The following is a 19,647-nucleotide window of genomic DNA, read 5'->3' on the forward strand; positions in this document are numbered from 1 at the left end:
GGGAAAACTAATTTTATTCTATACAAAACACCTTTTGAATTGAATGCTAAACTTCTAGACTCATCATCCATCATACATTTTATTGAGCTTTATATCTGGTGGCATAGTGCCTAAGGCATTTGACTGCTAACCAGAAGACTGGCGGTTCAAATCCGCCAGCTACTCCTCAAAAGGAAGATTGGTGATCTACTTACATAGTGATACCACCTCAGAAACCCAAAAAAGGGTCACTATGAGTCGGACCTGACTCCACTGCAATGGTTTCATTTTGCGTTGCGAAACTTTTGTTGCCCAAAAATCATACTTATCTCTGTTCATATACTATTTATTGTCTTTACCTTTGTTACTTTCATTCCTTCAGTTTCCATCTAGAAAGCCATCTTCAAACTAAAATTAAGCTCATCTGTCATCTTCTTATGAATACATACTTTTAATTCCTCACAGCAGCTGATAGAATTAACTAACCACTTCCTCCTCTTTACAAATTTTTAATGTTACACACATATCAGTAATCAAACATAATGTACTTCATTAAATAGACCTGACTAATGCTTCTCTGTCTCATTCAACTAGTTCTTAAAGACAAAGGCTGTATTTTAGTATTGTAGTGCCTACCATATAGTGAATCATCAATCAATATTTGAAGAATTTAATTGACTTGATTACTGTCTGAAAACTGAAATCTGAAAGCAGCTACTCCCTGAAGATGATTCCCAGAGAGGTCTAATATACCAAAATTTTCTATTTTGTATGCAGAAAGAACTTCCAGATCATTATAAGCCTTGGATGGAAATTGCCAACAAGCTTCCTTACTTGATTGAGAGTCACCAGCTCCGAGCTCTTGTGAACAAGGTATATATTTAAAAATCTATATCTATATCTGTGTATACATAACTAAGTAAGGTCCAAGGTTTACATTAGTGTTCACTCTTTTTGTTGAACAATCCCAAGCGTTTTGATAAATACATAATATCATGTATCCTTCATGATATTGTTGTTGTTAGGTGCCATTGAATCATCTCTGACTCATAGTGACCTTAAATACAGCAGAATGAAACACTGCCCTGGGCCAGCCTCATGATCCTTGATATACCTGAATCCATTGTTGCAGCTACTGCATCAATCCATCTTGTTGAGGCTCTTCCCCTTTTTCATTGACCCTCCACTTTTCCAAACATGACATCCTTCTCCAGAGAATGGTCTCTTCTGACAACATGACCAAAGTAGGTGAGATGAAGTTTGCCCATTCTTGCTTCCAAGGAGCATTCTGGCTGCATTTCTTCCAGGACAGATTTATTGGTTCTTTTAGCAGTACACAGTACTTTCAGCATTTCACCAACACCACAACTCAAAACCATCAATTTTTCTTTGGTTTTCCTTATTCATTGTCCAGCACTCATATGCATATGAGATGATTGAAAATACCATGGCTTGGGTTAGGTGCAACTTAGTCTTCAAGGACATATATTTGCTCTTCATCACGGAAAGAGGTCTTTTGTAGCAGATTTGCCCAATGCAATACGTCATCTGATGTCTTGATTGCTACTTCCATTGGCGTTGATTGTAGAATCAAGTAATATGAAGTCTTTGGCAACTTCAATCTTTTCTCCATTTATTATGATGCTGCTTATTGGTCCATTTGTGAGGATTTTTATTTTCTTTATATTGAGGTATAATCCATACTGCAGACTGTAGTCTTCAATTTTCATCAGTAAGTGCCTCAAGTCATCCTCATTTTCAGCAAGCATAGTTGTGTCATCTGCATATCACAGATAGTTAATGATTTTCCTCAGATCCTGATGCCACATTCCTCTTCACATAGTCAAGCTTCTTGGATTATTTGCTCAGCATACACATTGAATAAGTATGTAAAAGGATATAACCCTGACACACTCCCTTCCTCATTTTAAACCATACGGTATCCTCTTGTTCTGTTCGAATTAACAGGTCTATGTACATGTTCCTCTAAGTACAATTAAGTGTTCTGGAATTCCCATTCTTCTCAGTGTTATTCAAAATTTGTTATGATACATACACCAAATGCTTTTGTATAGTCAATAAAACACAAGTAAGTATCTTTCTGGTATTCTTTGCATTCAGCCATGATCCATATGACATCAGCTATGACACCCTTTGTTCCACATCCCCTTCTGAATTCAGCTTTTATTTCTGGAAGTTCTCTGTCAATATAGTGCTGCAACCATATTTGAATTATCTTCAGTAAGATTTTACTTGCATGTGATATCAGTGGCATTGTTTGATAATTTCCACATTCTGTGAGATCACCTTTCTTTGGAATGGATACAAATATGGATCTCTTTCAGTCAGTTGGCCAGGTAGCTGTCTTCCAAATCTCTTGGCATAGCTGAGTGAGTGCCTCCAGAGTGGCATGTTTGTTGAAACATCTCAATGGGTATTCTGTCAATTCCTGGAAACTTGTTCTTCACCAATTCTTTCAGTGAAGCTTCAACTTCTTCCTTTAATACCATTGGTTCTTGATCACATGCCACTTCCTGAAATGGATGAACATTGACCAATTCTTTTTGGTACAGTGACTTTGTATTCCTCCCATCTTCTTTTAATGTTTCCTGCATCATTCAATACATTGCTCATAGAAGCTTTCAATATTGCAACACAAGGCTTAAATTTCCTCTTCAGTTCTTTCAGCTTGAGGAATGCAAAGTGTGTTCTTGCTTTTTGGTATTTTGACTCCAGATCTCTGCACATTTCACTATAATAATTGACTTTGTCTTCTTGTGCTGCTTTTTGAAATCTCTGTTCAACTCTTTTATCTTGTTATTTCTTCCATTTGCTTTAGCTATTCTTCACTCAAGGGTAAGTTTCAGAGTCTGTTCTGACATCCGTTTTAGTCTTTTCTTCCTTTCCTGTCTTTTTAATGACCTTTTGTTTTCTTCATGGGTAATGTTCTTGATGTCATCCCACAATTCTTCTGGCATTCAGTCACTGGTGTTTAATGGATCAAATTTGTTCTTTAGATGGTCCTTAAATTCAGGAGGGGTATATTTAAGACCATATTTTGTCTCTTGTGGACTTGTTTTAATTGTCTTTAACATCAAGTTGAACTTTCATATGAGCAGTTGATGGTCTGTTCCACAATCAGCTCCTGGCCTCATTTTGGCTGAAAATATTGAGCATCTCCATCTCCTCTTGCCACACATGTAGTCAATCTGATTCCTAGGTACTCTATCTGGTGAAGTCCATGTGTATAGTCACTGTTTGTGTTGTTGAAGAAAGGTATTTGCAATGAATAAATCTTTGTTCTCACAAAATTTTATCATGTGATCTCCAATGTTATTTCTATCACCAAGGCCATATTTTCCAACTACCTGTGATTTTTCTTTGTTTCCAACTTTTGCATTCCAATCACCAGTGATAATCAACACATCTTGATTGCATATTTAGTCAATTTCAGACTGCAGAAGTTGATAAAAATCTTCAGTTTCCCTGTCTTGACTCTATTTGCTGATGTAGCATGATTCAAGATAAGAAAAAACAGCTGCAAACATCCATTAATAATCAGAACATGGAATGTACAAACTATGAATCTAGGAAAATTGGAAGTTGTCACAAATGAAATGGAATGCATAAAGATAGTTGGTGGTTGATGTGTATATTTGAATAATAGTAGTGCTAACTGGTCTTCCTTCTAGGCATATGGATATTATCCTATCACTGATAGCATTGTACATCAGGATATAGCTTGCTACATTCTTTGTCATGATGAATGCCAGACCACACCTCTTCAGTTAGTCATTCCTGCATAGTAGATCATATGATTGTCTGATTCAAAATGGCCAAAACCAGTCCATTTCAGCTCATTAATACCTGGGCTATCTATCTTTATGCATTCCATTTCATTTGTGACAACTTCCAATTTTCCTCAATTCATACTTTGTACATTGCATGTTCTGATTATTAATGGATGTTTGCAGTTGTTTTTTCTCATCTTGAATCATGCCACATCAGCAAATAGAGGTCCCAGAAGCTCTACTTTATCCACATCATTAAGGTCATCGGCTCTACTCGGAAGGAAGATGGAGCAATCTACTTTCATAAAGATACCTCCACGGAAACCCAAGGAGGGGTCGCTATGAGTTGGACCCAACTGGAAGGCAGTGAGTTTTTTTAAATTTATTTATTTATTTTCTTACTCTGAGGAGGCTGCCTTTCCCCTGTCATATTTTGAGTGCTTTCCAACTCAGTGGCTCATTTTCCCCCTTTATATCAGAAAATGTTTCAGAGCTATTCATAAAATTTTCCAGCAATACATCAAACAGTATTTCACTGTTATTCATAAGGTTTTCACTGGCCAATTCTTTGAGAAATGGATGGCTTCTTCCTTCTTCTGAGACTGTCTTGGTAACCACCACAGTATGACAAACTGACAGACAAGTTTGTCTCCCTTAGTTGTTCCAAACCACTCCACTCACTTCCTGGTCTCCCTCTGCCACTCCAAATGCACTGCCCTGGCTTGCTTCCTTCCTGGCCTCCCTCAGGCTGCTCCAAACTTGCTGCACTGCCTCACTTCCTTCTCGGCCTCCCTCAGGTGCTCCAAACCTGCCACACCACCTGCTTCCTTCATTACATTATCATGTAGAAAAGTTTCCCTGACTTAAAAGTGACTATTCCACCTATTCATTCCTTTCTCCACATCCCTGAGTCCTTGGCAACTATTTGTTTTTACTTTCTCCATAGTTTTGCCTTTTCCATAATGTCATGTAGTTGGAATCATATAGCATGTAGCCTTTTCAGATATTTTTTTTCCACTCAGCAATTTACATTTAGGTTCCTCCTCTTCTTTTGATAGCTTAATAGTTCATTTCCCTTTACTGCTAAATAACACTCCATTGTATGGCTGCACCAGTTTGTGTATCTATTCACCTATTGAAGGACACCTTTGTTGCTTTAACTTTTGAATTATAAATAAAGCTGCTATAAGCACTCATGTACAAGTTGTTATGTGGACATATATTTTAAATTCATTTGGATAAAATCCTGAGAGTGGGATTTTTGTATTTTGTTATAAGCCTGTATTTAGTTTTGTAAGAATCTACCAGGGTATCTTCCAAAGTGATTGTACCATTTACCTTTTCCCCAGAAATGAGTGAATGTTCCTGTAATGACGTATCATCATCATCATTTGACATTTTCTGCATTTTGGATTGTATTGTTTCTAACAGGTGCACAGGGGTTATTCATTGCTGTTTAATTTGCTATTCCTGGTGGTGCAGTGCCTAAGGCAGTTGATTGTTACCCAGAAAGTTGGTGGTTCAAACCCATTAGCTGCTCTGAAGAAGAAAGATGTGGCAATCTACCCTGTAACAATTTACTGCCATGGAAACTCAATGGGGGTCACGTGAGTGAGAATTGAGTCAATGGCAGTGTTTTATTTATTTTATTTTTTAAAAAAATAATGTAACTTCTTTTCATGAGCTTATTTATTATCTGTTTATCTTCTTTGGTGAAGTATCTGTTCAGATGGTTTTGTTAGTTCTTTGCTTGGGTTGTTCGTTTTCTTATTGTTGAATCTTTAGAGTTTGTTGTACATTTTGGATATAAGTCCTATAGGAGAGATGTGTTTTCAAATAGTTTCTCCACTCTGTAACTCATCTTTCAACTCTCTTTTCAAAAGTGTCTTTCACAGAAGTGAAACTTTTAATTTTATGAAGTACAGCTTACTTTCTCTTTTGAAATGATGGCAGAGGACCATTTGTGCCCATTTTAATAAAAGGCATTTTTTAAAAACAAGACTGTTTCTGCAAACCAGTTGCAATGGAGTGAACTATTTAATATGGCCTTTCTAGCCATCTCACAGGGGGGAGCTCTGGTAGCATAGTGCCTAAGGCATTTGACTGCTAACCAGAAGGCTGGCAGTTCAAACCCACCAGCCACTCCTCAGAAGGAAGGTCGGGCAATCTACTTCTGTAGTAATACCACTGCTATAATTTGGCTCGATGGCAGTGAGTTTGGTTTTGGTTTAAGACTATTTAGGGTGGAATGTATTTTGAGTCCTGCCTTGCTGGAAGGTGTGATTCAAGGCACAATCCTTAGTTTCCTTGAGGGTATATATGTGACTATTTGGGCAAGTTCATACTTTCTTGCTTCTGACTCTGCATTGGGTTCATCTCATTTCATCCTTTTGAGTTGACACAGCAGCCAGTTGTCTGACCTGCCTATATGGGTTCACCAACCCCTGAAACCATGTGACTGAGGAGAATCCTCTAGACTTTTGCCTAACCCAGTGATTTGGGACTTGTCAAATACACAACCTTCAGCATTGAGTGAACCATTTCCTTGGCAGTTTGTGAGTTCTGTGAGATGTTACTGAGAAATATGTAACTCCTAAGACTTGAGGAGCTCTGGTGGTCTAGTGCCAAAGGCATTGAATGCTAACCAGAAGGTTGGTGGTTCAAACCCACCAGACACTTTGTGGAAGGAAAACTGGGCAATCTACTTACCTAAAGATTTACCACCTTGGAAACCCAGTAGGGGTTGCTATGAGTTGTAATTGACTCAATGGCAGTGAGTTTCATTTTTTAAGACTTGAGGGAAAGTGCTGAGGGGAGGAGGAGTGGTTGATGTTAGAGATGATGGATTGGTAAAATAGTTTGAAAAGTTGGACATTTGAAGCATCTTTAATCTCCACCACATAAAAAAAATGCAAACCCATTGCCATCAAATCAGTTCTGACTCATAGCAACCCCTCCTTGCATTTCCCAGGTGGTATCTCTACAGAAGTAGATTCTTCAGTCTTCCTTCTGAGGAGTGGCTGGTGGGTTTGAACTGCCAGCCTTCTGATTAGCAGTCAATTGATCCTTCTGAAAGAAATTATTCAAGCAGTTGATATCAAAATTGGGGGTGGGTTTCACTGCAATAGCACAGATTCTGTTGAATCTCTCTTTTCAAAAGTGTCTTTGGGGAAAAGGGGTTAAATTGGAGAATGAGAATCTTGTGTTTTCTTTCTGGATGGGATAAAAAAATACCCATGGATTGAAACAGATAATTTGTTGAGAACTGTTACCCAAGGCAAAAGCTATTCATGGGATTTAGGAGTGGTAGATCTAGCTCCTGAGTAATTGGCTTGTTGCATGCATGTTGAAATAATGATAAGGAAAGGGCTTACAATTCCTTGGTTGCTGTTATCAGTAATAGCTGCAATGGCAGGAAAAGTGCATAGAGGAGGGTTATACCACTGAATCTAGGCCAGATCTAGTCTGATCAGAGCTACTACCTCTAGTCTCAGGGCATACCCAGAAAGGAAAAATTATATTGGAACAACAGGCAGTGCCCCTGCAACTGCTTGTCACCAAGAAGGTAGTCCAAAAAGGGAATGTGCAAAACCAAAAATCTATTGAAATCAGGGCCTACAGTGTAAAAGACTTGCTTTAGTTTGTAGATCAGTATCATCATCTTTCTGAGGATCCTTTACTGAAATGGATTGTGAGAGAGACTAATTTAGGAACAGTGTCTTTAGTTTTGAATGCTACAAAATGGAAGACTATGTTTGGGTTGATGCAAGACCCACAGCTCACCATGGAACAGGCACAAATGATGATCTGACATCTAGTTACACAACAGGTTAACCCAGAGGGGACAGCCAGCCCGGTGGATTAGGTAAAATTTGCAGTGAGGTTTGTTTATCCTGAGAAAGTCTTGAGGTTCAAATCCAAGAGAGCAAATGCCTCAGAATAATTTTGTGCTGAGAGACCACAAAACTGACCTGGGGTCACCCTGAAAGACAATGAGTTTATTAGGGAATCTTACTGAAAAGCAGCACTTATTGGTCAAGTCTCCTGAAGTCCACATCCTTCCACCACCACTCCTGATCTGCAATCATTTATACAATGGTAGAATAATCACAAGGGGGCTTAGGTGACTACTCAGATTAGTCTGCTCCCCTCAAGGGTATTGCAAAATGTTCTGGCTGAGTATAAATTTCCTTTACATTGATGGTCACACATAGATGTTACTTCCTGATAAGGTGCTGCTTTTAACCTTGCTCTAACCATAGTGTGCCTGTGGTAGGTTGTATAGCTATGGCCATCTATTGGGGTGGGTTGCCTTGGGCAGAGCCATCAGTAACACCAGGTAGTATGAGGGATGGAACCCGAGTTGAGCTTTATGTGGCTACTCGGAGGCATTGTTGCTTTAAGTGTGGTAGAGTCAGTAACTTCTGCTACATACACAATGGGGCCTAAAATTTGATGTAATTCATCACTTAATGGACTGGTAGAATGCGTACTGAGTTGTTGCAAGCAGACATGCCACTTTGCTAAGGTACCTGCCTGGCCCACTCCTTTTTGCAGCTTGTTGAATTCTTTCACCCATCCTGCAATGGGAAAGGAAGTCTTTATAGTTATAGGGCCCTTTTTGTAATATCTTTTATGTCTTGTAAACTCCCATAAACTGTGCACAGTTGTTTTTCCAAAAGGCTATATCTCTGTTCATCCCCCTTCCAAAACTGGGACTAGAAGCCTAGAGGAGTATACTTTTCCTGTTTCATTTGCCATAAGCCACAGCCAAAGCTCTCAGGGTAACTGCTTCTGCTGCTCATTGCCATCAAGTTGGATCCAACCCATAGCGACCCCTCCTTGAATTTCCTAGGTGGTATCACTGTGGAAATAGATTGCTGAATCTTTCTTCTGAGGAGTGGCTGGTTGGTTTGAACTGTCAGCCTTCTGGTTAGCAGTTAAGTGCCTTAGGCACTATGCCACCAGAGCTCCTTCAGGGTAACTAGTCACATCCAAGTCACAAGGTTACCCAGGCTCTATGGCTTCTCATGCCTGAATTTGCTGTACAGCCACCTTAGTGCCTTGAAAGGCTTGCTACTGTTCATATTCCCAATCCCATATAGTGCCTTTTTTTACTAAGTGGTATAATGGTCATGGGAGCTCTGGTGGCATAGTGTCTAAGGCATTTGACTGCTATGCTAGGTAGGGTATAAAGGGTTTTAATAACCAAGCAAACCAGTGAATGTTTGCAGTTCTTTAACCTCTGTAAGGAGGGGATATGCTTGGATGTTATCAATTACTGGAGCAGGGACCATTTTTGTCTTATTCAACTATACAACACCCAAGAATTTGACAGATAAACTAAGTATCCACAGCTTGGATAAGTCAGTTTTTTAAATGAATAATTAATTGGGAAGCAGTTTCTTGCAAAAGGAAAGAGGGTTTCAAGTTAGCATGATATCATCAATATAATGGAATAGAAAAATATTCTCTAGTTTCTTCCAGCATTCTAAATCCTTTGCTACTAAACCATAGCAAATTGTAGGACCATGTCTCCAGTACTGCATAAGCCTAGGATCCAGGGGGCTAGGGATTCTCTTCCCTTTTGCCAATATCTAGTGTCAAATTCAACCAGCTCTGCAGTTGTATAGTAGTCTCTCATGGTAATGTGCTTCCTCCTTTCCAAAGCAGGGAGGTCATTAGGATCCACTCCCAGATCTGGGGCTTAGTCAGTTTTAATCTTGGTGACAATTGGGCAAGCCTCAGAGGGGGGAATTTCAATCTCCTCATTCCATCTCTCTCCTTCTTTGGAACCTATGGAAGATTCCAGGGAGTCTCATTTCTTTGAGTCCCAATTAGCTCTGGTCATGACAGCTCATAACTGTTGTCTGGGGAAACACCTCTCTTTCAATTCTGTTGCTTTAAGGCAAGAGTTTCTACTGCTTGATCCAAAGCTTGTAAATGGACAGAAAAAATTTTGTTGATGTTTGCCTGAGCTACCACCTGAGCTTCCCTTTCTAGCTGGAGGTCATCCTTCAGCCAGTGGTCTTTTCCATCAGAAGCTAGCTGAGCTTCAGTAGTTGTGCTTAACATATGCAGGAGTGGCCAGGCTATAGCAGCCACCAGCGCCCTGCTCTCTTTAGCCTTTTCACCTCCTATTCCCTGCAAGAGCTTTACGAGCCATGCAGGGTTTTCCGGGTGAACATGTACTCATGCACAGGGCCTCAGATTCCTAACAACCTGGCAACGGCCCCAAACACGGAGGCATCTGGCCATCCCGGGATTCCCCCTGGGGAGTTCCGTGACCCACTCATGGAGTCTTGAAATCAGGGGTTTTTGGTATCCTGCTCACAGGGCCAATCATCTGGGTTGAAACCCAGGAAGGCAATTGCCTCAGAATAACTTTGCATGGACATACTGAAAAACTGACCTGAAGTCACTCTGAAAGACATCCAGTTTGTAAGGGGATCTTATGGAAAAGCAGTGCTGCATCCAGTGGAAGCAGGCTGGTCAAGTCTCTGAGGTCTCCTTCTCCCTCTTGATCTACAATTGTTTATACAGTAGTAGAAAAATCACAAGGGGGCATGGGTGACAAGCAGACTAGTCTGGCTGGTGTCCAATGCAGGTGGTCAGCTTCCCTCCAAAGGTATTGAAAGATATTCCTGCAGACAATAAGTATATGTTGGTGGTTACAGGTAGATGTTACTTCCCGATGAGATGCTGGCTGCAGTGGCTGCAAGCTTGGGTCCCACGGGAATGCACAGGGAGGGGAAGCTAAAGAATGGGGTACAAAGTTTAGGGTGGTGGAGCAGGAGCCATTTTGGAGTGTTTGAAGGCCTATATCATACAGAAGGAAAACTGCCCTTCTTTCCCACTGAATACCCCCTAGAACACTTTAGAGGAAGCAGTTAATGTGTTGTTTATGGAAGTCATGCTTGAATGGCTTTATAGTGATTAGGATATTCACTCAAAGAGCATGTCCCTTACACAGGTCATGGCAGATATGGTAATCAAGGAAGCCTCTTCTATATGAGCGTGCTATGTAACCTTGCCATTGCAAAAAAAAAGCAATAATCCAGAAGCTTTGTTAGATCTGTTGGCATAGCTTCCCTGCATGGATCTTATAGATGCAAGAAATATAAGAGGGATTAATAGATTGCCCAGCCTTCCTTCCGAGGAGTGGCTGGTGGGTTTGAACCACCAGTTTTCTGGTTAGCAGTCAAATGTCTTAGGCACTATGCCACCAGAGCTCCCATAATAGAAGAACAGGAAGAGGCAATGGGAAAATAACTTACCTTAGCAGGTAAAAGATTTTTCAATGGTTACTAAAGAATTGGATTAATATAGTGGACATTGACAGAGTCAAGACAAAGATGCAATGTAGCACTACAGGAGGTTGGGTGGACAAACAGAAACTCCTGCTGGTCCCCCAACATTAAAGAGGCATTAACAAGTCTGTTTTATTTACTCCAGTTGGGAGGGATTTATTGATGGAAGTCCCACCTAGGACCAATTGAAGTAGGTGCTCACCTACTTGATGAAGATAAGACAGTTCTTCTAGTCCATCTCTCAACAGGATACCCAAGGCCATATGCAAATGTGTGGGTAAAATGGCCCGGGGTAGGGAAAAGACCTTCTTGGGGCTCCTGGAGACAAAAGCCTAATATCTTGTCATTCAAAAGCCTGTCAAGGAAATATTGAAGGGGCCTAAGATTAGACTGGGGGCATATGGGGATGCAATTGTTGATGGTACTAAAGTGAAAGTTTAGGTAAGAATTAGAAAATTGAAACAGATGATGTATGAGAAGTAATTGTATTTCCCTTACTTGAATGTATTATTGGTATGGATACCATGTCTAACTGAGGAACACTCTACCTGATATTGTAAAACTGAAGGCGTGTAAGTCTGGCCTTAGGCCAGTATTGTACATGCTTAACCACAAAAATTGCCTGAACTTCTCAGGTTGTTAATTTGAAACAGTATAGGATAAGTGGTGGACAAAGGGAGATTATTGCTTTGAGTAAAGACATGCTAAAGGCTAGAGTATTGGGGCCAAAAAATTCTCTGTATAACGGCCTTGTGTGATTTGTGTATATGGGAGCTCTGGTGGCATAGTGCCTAAGGCATCTGACTGCTAACCAGAAGGCTGGCAGTTCAAACCCACTGGCCATTCCTCGGAAGGAAGACTGGGCATCTACTTCTGTAGAGATACTGCCGCAGAAACCCAAGGAGGTGTTGCTATGAGTCTAAATCAACTTGATGAAAGTGAGCTTGGTTTGGATTTATGGCTTTTGAAAAGGAGCTCTGGTGCTGTAGTGCCTATGGCATTTGGCTGCTAACTAGAAGGTTGGGAGTTCAAACCCAGCAGTCACTGCAGAAAGAAGACTTGGCAATCTACTTCCGTAAAGATTTACTGTCGTGGAAACCCCAAAGGGGATCACTGTGAGTCAGAATGGACTCAATAGCAGTGAGGTGTATTTATTTATTTATTTATTTATTTATTTTATGGCCTGTGAGAAGGGCAGATGGCTCATGGACGCTGACAGTAGATTATCAAGGTATAAATAAAGTAGTGTCACCAGTGGCTTCAGCTGTTCCAGACATGCTATGAACAATGCAGAAAATACAGCAGGCTAAAGGAGACTGGTACTCAATGATTGATCTTACAAATGCCTTTTTCTCCCTCCCAATCTCAGAAAGAGCCAGCCACAGTTTGTTTTCACATGGGAAGGATCACAATACATTTTCAATACTTTGCCACAGAGTTCTTTAAATTCACTGGCTTACTGTCATGGTTTGGTTAGAAGAAACTTGGACTTGGTGCAGATTTCAAGTATGGTAACACATTACATTGATGATATTATGTTAATATCAAACACAGAAGAATGAGCTAGGGCAGATTTGAAAACAGTGATAGCCCACATGACCAACAGAGATTGGTTAATAAATCCAGTAAACATCCAGGGTTCTGACCAAACAGTGAAATTCTTGGGACTATTATGGACAGGAACCACCCATGACATTCCATAGGAAACCAAGAATAAGTTGCTGTCATTACTGAGCTCCAAGACTAAGCAGGAAGCTCAATGTTTAATTGGTCTATTTGGAGTTTGGAGAACACATATTCTGCATCTGGGAACATTCATGGCACCCATCCATAAAACCACTTGGGAGACAACTGCCTTTAATGGAGACCTGAACAACAACAGGCTATATCAGAATTACAAAAATCAATTTCACTCTCCCTGCCTTTAGGCTTTTATGATACACATTCAGACATGATTTTGCAGGTGTCTGCTACACATGCTTATGTAGATTGGAGCTTATGACAAAAACCTGAGAGTGCCACCTTAAAGTGACCATTGGAATTCTGGACTAGAAAGTTTCCAGATGCTGCAGCACAATACACACCATTTGAAAAGTAACTACTTCCCTGTTCTTGGTCATTGACTGAGACTGCCTCAATGTCAGAAGGACATAAAATCATCATGAAATCTAAAATACCCATAACATCTTGGGTGATTTCAGAAAAGCCCACTAATAAGAAAGCTGGTTCATACAAGAATAAGCTACTGGAGGAATGCAGATAGGCACCCATCACATCCACAAACAGGTACCCATTTTTCCCAAAGGTCCAACACTGGAACCACCAGAGAAGCTGCTGAACACACTGCCACATGGACAATACCCTATGAACAATTTTCTGCTAACCAGCGAAGGCTTCATGGTTCACAGACGGCAGTTCTAGGGTACATGGACAACATTTAATGTGGAAAGCTGCTGGATTAAGATCAGCATATAGAAAGACCCTCATTGAAGAAGGGAAGAATGAATCAGCTCAATAGGCTGGATTGAATGCTGTCTTCCTAGCTGTCATGGAAGAATTTGGCTATGGTGAGAACCCATACATTTGGATTTTTACTGATTCATGGGCAGTGGAAAGCACTCTGGGAATTTAGAGGGCCCATCAGAAGAACCCCCTTCCTTGATCAGAAGACAGTTGGAATCAGCAAGTGGACATGTTGGTATGCTTTTTGAGGTGGTTAATTGGGTCCATGAAATGAGTGGACATGGGAGTGCTGCAGCAATGCAGAGATGGACTGAAACTAGACACATCCCTCTTGTACCCTCTGAGGCAAAAAATGCCAATAAGGGCTGCTTTGTCTTTGAGTAAAAAAGATAGAGGTTACAGATAGATAGCCCTGCACATAGCTGGCAAATCGATTGCATATGACCAATGATGCCAGTGGCGCCAAGTAGGGTCCTCATAGGAATCAATACTTACTCTCAACTGGGCTTTGCATATTCCATGAAAGATGTATGTGCCAAAAACACCATCAAAAGATTGGAACAAAAGATAGTGTACCAATCTGACCTACCAAATTATATGTCCTCAGATGAAGGAACACAATTTACAACCCTTAAGGTACAGCAATGGGCCAAGAAACATCATATTGAATGGACATACCATGTTGCTTACTATCCTTAGAGTAATGGTTTGATAGAGAATTGGAATGGGCAATTGAAACATTTGTTATCTAAAATGAGGGGAGATAAAGGTATGAAGGGCTGGCTCACAGATTTCATGAGTGTGTGCTCACACTTACAATGAGGGGTAAAGAAGGAACTATCACCACTGTACAGCTTACTACAATACTCTGAGTGATCTGGGGAAGAGAGTTTGGGAGAGGACACTGGTGCCACTGTACAGTTCTTCCCCACATCACCTGAAATTGCTTTTTTCCCTGCCAGAAGCTATGGGCCCAGGACCCAGGATGCAGATGTTGGTACCAGAAGCAAGGGTGATGCCTAAGCAAGAGACTGTAACTATACCCTTGACCCTGTATACCAGAATTCCCAAGGGCCTTATGGGGTGGATTGTATCTTCCTTTTTTCTGGTAGAATTGTATTTGATAGTGAATACTGACTGTATTGCCCATTGGTTGAGATAGCCCACTACGATTATACCTATGTAACTCTACCCAACATGAATAGGATGGACTAAGGGGGAAACATTTGCTAGAATGGTCTTGCTACCAGCAATCTGGACTGGCACAACAGATGAACCTGATGTTCCTTCCCAATTTGGGAAAGTTTGGGTAAAAATAAATGACAGATGGAAGGAAGGAGAAATAATAGCTGAAAGTAAAGGAATGAATAAATGGATAATGCAACAGAGGAAATCTAACATTATGCTGTTGCCTAAAGAAAAACTCATAGCAAGGACTAATCTATCAGTTAAATTTCATCAGAGACTCAAAAGGGCGAAGATGAGAAAAACATCTGGAGTACCTGACCAGATCAGATGGACACATGCAGCAGATCTGAATGGCTGGTACCTAAGTAAACTCACTCTTAAGACTCTTTGTCCTACTGAAGGACTAATTGTAATGATTTGGGGACCTGTAAAGTTATTGGGAGCAGCAAGTTAATCATTCAAGTATGAGAGAGTCAGTGGCTAGAAGACCCAGGTGTGGCCTTCAGTGCAGTGAATTGCTCAATTGCACTTCTAGCCATAGTCTTCCATTTTGTGATGTATTATAAATCCTAGCCTCAGTAGCATAGTGCCTAAGGCACTTGACTGCTAACTAGAAGTCTGGAGGTTCAAACCCACCAGCCACTCCTCAGAAGGAAGGTTGGGCAATCTACTTCCATAGTGATACTGCCTTGGAAACCCAAGGAGGGGTCGTGTGAGTTGGGTCCAACTTGACAGCACATAACAACAACAGCCTCTATGCACTGGTAAATCTGCTTAAAAAAAAGAAAGAAAGAAAGACCTACGGAAAGTCTTGAATAACAGACATGTCACTTTGAAGACTGTTGTTCTTGTTGTTAGGTGCCAAAGGTTCAGCTCTGACTCATAGCAACCCTATGTACAACAGAACAAAACACTGCGAGGTCCTGCACCGTCCTAACAATCCTTGCTATATTCGAGGCCAGTGTTGCAGCCACTGTGTCAATCCATCTCATTGAGGGTCTTTCCGTTTTTCACTAAAAAAACTTCCACTTTACCAAGAATGATATCCTCCAGAGAATGGTCCCTTCTGACAACATGACCAAAACAGGTGAGACAAAGTCTGGCCATTCTCACTTCCTTTCTTCCAGGACAGACTTGTTTGTTCTTCTTGAAGTCCATAGTACTTTCTCTATTCTTTGCCAACTCAATAACACAAAAGCAACTCTTTTTTTGTCTTCGTATTCATTGTCCAATTTTAACATGCATATGAGGCTATTTAAAATACCACAGCTTGGGTTAGGTGCACCTTACTCTTCCAAGTGACATCTTTGCTCTTCAACACTTTAAAGAGCTTTTTTTTTCAGCAGATTTGCTTAGTGCAATAGTTCTTCTGATTGATTGGTTGTTGCTTCCCGTGGATGCATGGATGTTGATTGTGGATCCAAGTAATATGAAATTTTCATATTAACTTCAATCTTTTCTCCATTTAATATGATGCTGCTTATTGATTCAGTTGTGAGGATTTTTATTTTCTTTATGTTCAACTGTAAGCCATACTGAAGACTGTAGTCTTTAATCTTCATCAGTGAGTACTTCAAGTCATCTTCACTATCTTTAATGAGTCTTCCTCTGATTCCCATACTACATTATCTTCATATAGTCCATCTTCTCATTATTTGCTCAGCATACAAATTTGAATAAATATGGTGGAAAGATCCAACCTTGATACACACCCTTCTTGATTTTAAGCCATACATTATCTCCTTGTTCTGTTCAAACAATAGCCTTCTGGTCTATGTACAGGTTCCTCAAGAGCACAATTAATGTTCTGGAATTCCCATTCTTCTCAATGTTATCCATAATTTGTTACAATCCACAGAGTTGAATGCTTTTTCATAATTAATAACACACAAGCAGACATTTTTTATATTCTTTGCTTTCAACAACGTTCATCTGACATCAGCAATGATATCCCTTATTCTGCATCCTCTTCTGAATCCAGCTTGCATTTCTTGATGTTCCCTATTAATATACTGTTGCAACTATTTTTGAATTATCTTCAGCAAGATTTTACTTGTGTGTGATATTAATGATATTGTTCAATAATTTCCATATTCTGTTGGATCACTTTTCTTTGGAATGCATACAAATGTGGATCTCTTCCATTCAGTTGACCACATAGCTGTCTTCCAGATTACTTGGCACAGATGAGTAAGTGCCTCCTACACGGCATCCTTTTGTTGAAACATCTCAATGGACGTTTTGTCAGCTTCTGGGCCCTTGTTTTCCACCAATTCCCTCAGCATAGCTTTGACTTCATCCTTCAATACCATTGGTTCTTGATCAATTGCCATCTTCTAAAACAGTTGAACATCAACCAATTATTTTTTTGTACAGTGACTCTGTGTACTCCTTCCATCTTCTTTTGATGCTTCCTACATCATTTAATATTTTGCCCATAGAATCTTTTGATATTGCAAGTCAAGGCTTGTATTTTTTTTATTTAGTTCTCTTAGCTTGAGAAATGCTGAGCATGGCCTTCCCTTTTGGTTTCATAACTCAAGGTCTTTGCACATTTAATTATAATAATTGACTTGGTCTCCTCAAACAGCTCTTTGAAATCTTCTGTTCAGCTATTTTATCTTGTCATTTCTTCCATTTGCTTTAGCTACACTCCATTCAAGAGCAAGTTTCAGAGTCTCTTCTGACATCCATTTTGATCTTTTCTTCCTTTCCTGTCTTTTTAATGACCTTTTGCTTTCATCATGTATAATGTTCTTGATGTCATCCATAGTTCGTCTGGTTGTCAGTCATTGGTGTTCAACATGTCAAATCTATTCTTCAGATGGTCTCTAAATTCAGGGGAGATATAATCAAGGTCATATTTTGGCTCTTGTGGACTTGTCTTAATTGTCTTCACATTCAACTGGAACTTGCATATGAGGAATTGATGGTCCGTTCCACAGTCAGATCCTGGCCTTGTTTTGGCTGAAGATATTGAACTTCTCAATTGCTTGTTTCCACAGATGTACTTGATCCAACTCCTGTGTATTCTATCTGACAAGGCCTATGTGTATAGCCACCATTCATGCTGTTGCAAAAAGGTATTTGCAATGAATAAATTGTTGGTCTTGTAAAATTCTATCATGCAATCTCTGGCAACATTTCTATTACTAAGGCCATATTTTCCAACTACTGGTGGTTCTTTGTTTCCAACATTCGCATTCCAATCACCAGTAACAATAAATAAATTTTGATTGCATGTTTGGTCAATTTCAGACTGCAGAAGTTAGTGAAAATCTTCAATTTCCTCATCTTTGCCTTTAGTGGTTGGTGCATAAATTTGAATAATAGTATTAACTGGTCTTCTTTATGTTGTTGTTGTTGTTATGTGCCGTTGAGTCGGAGCTCACTCATAGCTACCTTTCCTTGGGTTTCCAAGGCAGTATCACTATGGAAGTAGATTGCTCAACCTTCCTTCCGAGGAGTGGCTGGTGGGTTTGAACCACCAGCCTTCTGGTTAGCAATCAAGTGCCTTAGCCATATAGATATTATCCTATCACTGACAGCATTGTACTTCAGGATAGATCTTGAAACATTCTTTGTGATGATGAATGCCATGCCATTCCCCTTCAATTTGTCATTCCTGGTGTAGTAGATCATATGATTGTCTGATTGGAAATGGCCAAAACCAGTCCATTTCAGCTCACTCACACCTAGGATATGGATCTTTATGCATTTCATTTCATTTTTGACAACTTCCAATTTTCCTAAATTCATACTTCTTACTTTCTGTGTTCCAAATATTAATGGATTTTTGTAGCTGTTTCTTCCCACCTTAAGTCATACTCCATCAGCAACTGGAGATTCTAAAAGCTTTACTCCATCCATGTCATTATGTTGACTCTGCTTTGAGGAGGCACTTCTTGCCCAGTCATATTTTGAGTGCCCTCCTACTTGAGGGGCTCATCTTCCATCACTACATCAAACAATGTTTCAGGGCAATTGAAGTTTTCCAGTAATATATCAGACAGTGTTTCACTGCTATTCATAAAGTTTTCACTGGCTAATACGTTGAAAAGTGGATGACCCTTTATTTCCCAATTTGCCTTAATCTGGAAGCTCCATTGAAACCTGGCCACCATGGATGACCCTGCTAGTATTTGAAATACCAGAGTGGCATAGCCTCACAGCAACATGCAAGCCACCACAATACCACAAACTGACAGATGAGTGGTCATTAAAATATTATCCACAGTATGTGAAATCATAATATCAAACTTATTTCATATTTTTGTTTCATAAAATTTTTAAGATGGTATGACAGTTAAGGTTGTGCATGAACCTGGCTAGGCTGTGGTTTTGAATGGCTGGGCAGCTAGATGTAGTTATTCCCCATGAGAAGGTTGTAGTCATCTCCATGGTGGAAACTGCTGTGAGCAGTGAATAAGTGGAAATGGAGTTGCCTCTGAGGTGTGACTTGCTTCCAGTATATATGGAAGACATTTGGGAAGGGTCTCTTGCCTTTTGGTGTATTTGGATCCTGCATTTGGACGAATCTTCATTGAGTGGCCTGCCGTGTTGCATGTCAATCTTGGAACAGTTGCTGGAATTAGACCAGCTCTCTGCCTTGTTGCCTGCTGATCTTGGAATTGTGCCATTTCACCTGTCAACCTTAGGCTTGTCAGCCTCATCAGCCAGCAGCTGTCTGAGATAGGAGATGCTTCCAACTATGGTGAGCCTGGAATAAAAGTCAGAGCTAATGCCCAAGGTCGAGGAGACTTCACCCAGTCCCTAGAGCTGGCACTCTGAATTTGAGACTTCCAGCCTCCTAAACTGTGAGAATAAATTCCTGTTTGTTAAAGCCATCCACTTTTGGTATTTCTGTTACAGTAACATTAGAAAACCAAGAAGCTCTGGTGGCACAGTGCCTAAGG

General features: G+C 40.2%; 1 protein-coding gene across 1 annotated transcript in view; it reads left to right on the top strand.

The window, feature by feature from the left end:
• IDO2 (indoleamine 2,3-dioxygenase 2) overlaps nt 1-19,647 on the top strand; it is a 162,407-nt gene that overhangs the window by 44,622 nt on the left and 98,138 nt on the right. Inside the window, exon 2 of the mRNA XM_007935067.2 lies at nt 757-852. Coding sequence (XP_007933258.1) covers nt 757-852 — 96 coding nt within the window. The remainder of the gene's footprint in view (nt 1-756; nt 853-19,647) is intronic.

Source organism: Orycteropus afer, unplaced genomic scaffold, assembly GCF_000298275.1.
Source record: "Orycteropus afer afer isolate SDZICR_OR568_19922 unplaced genomic scaffold, OryAfe1.0 scaffold00024, whole genome shotgun sequence".
NCBI classification, from domain to species: Eukaryota; Metazoa; Chordata; class Mammalia; order Tubulidentata; family Orycteropodidae; genus Orycteropus; species Orycteropus afer.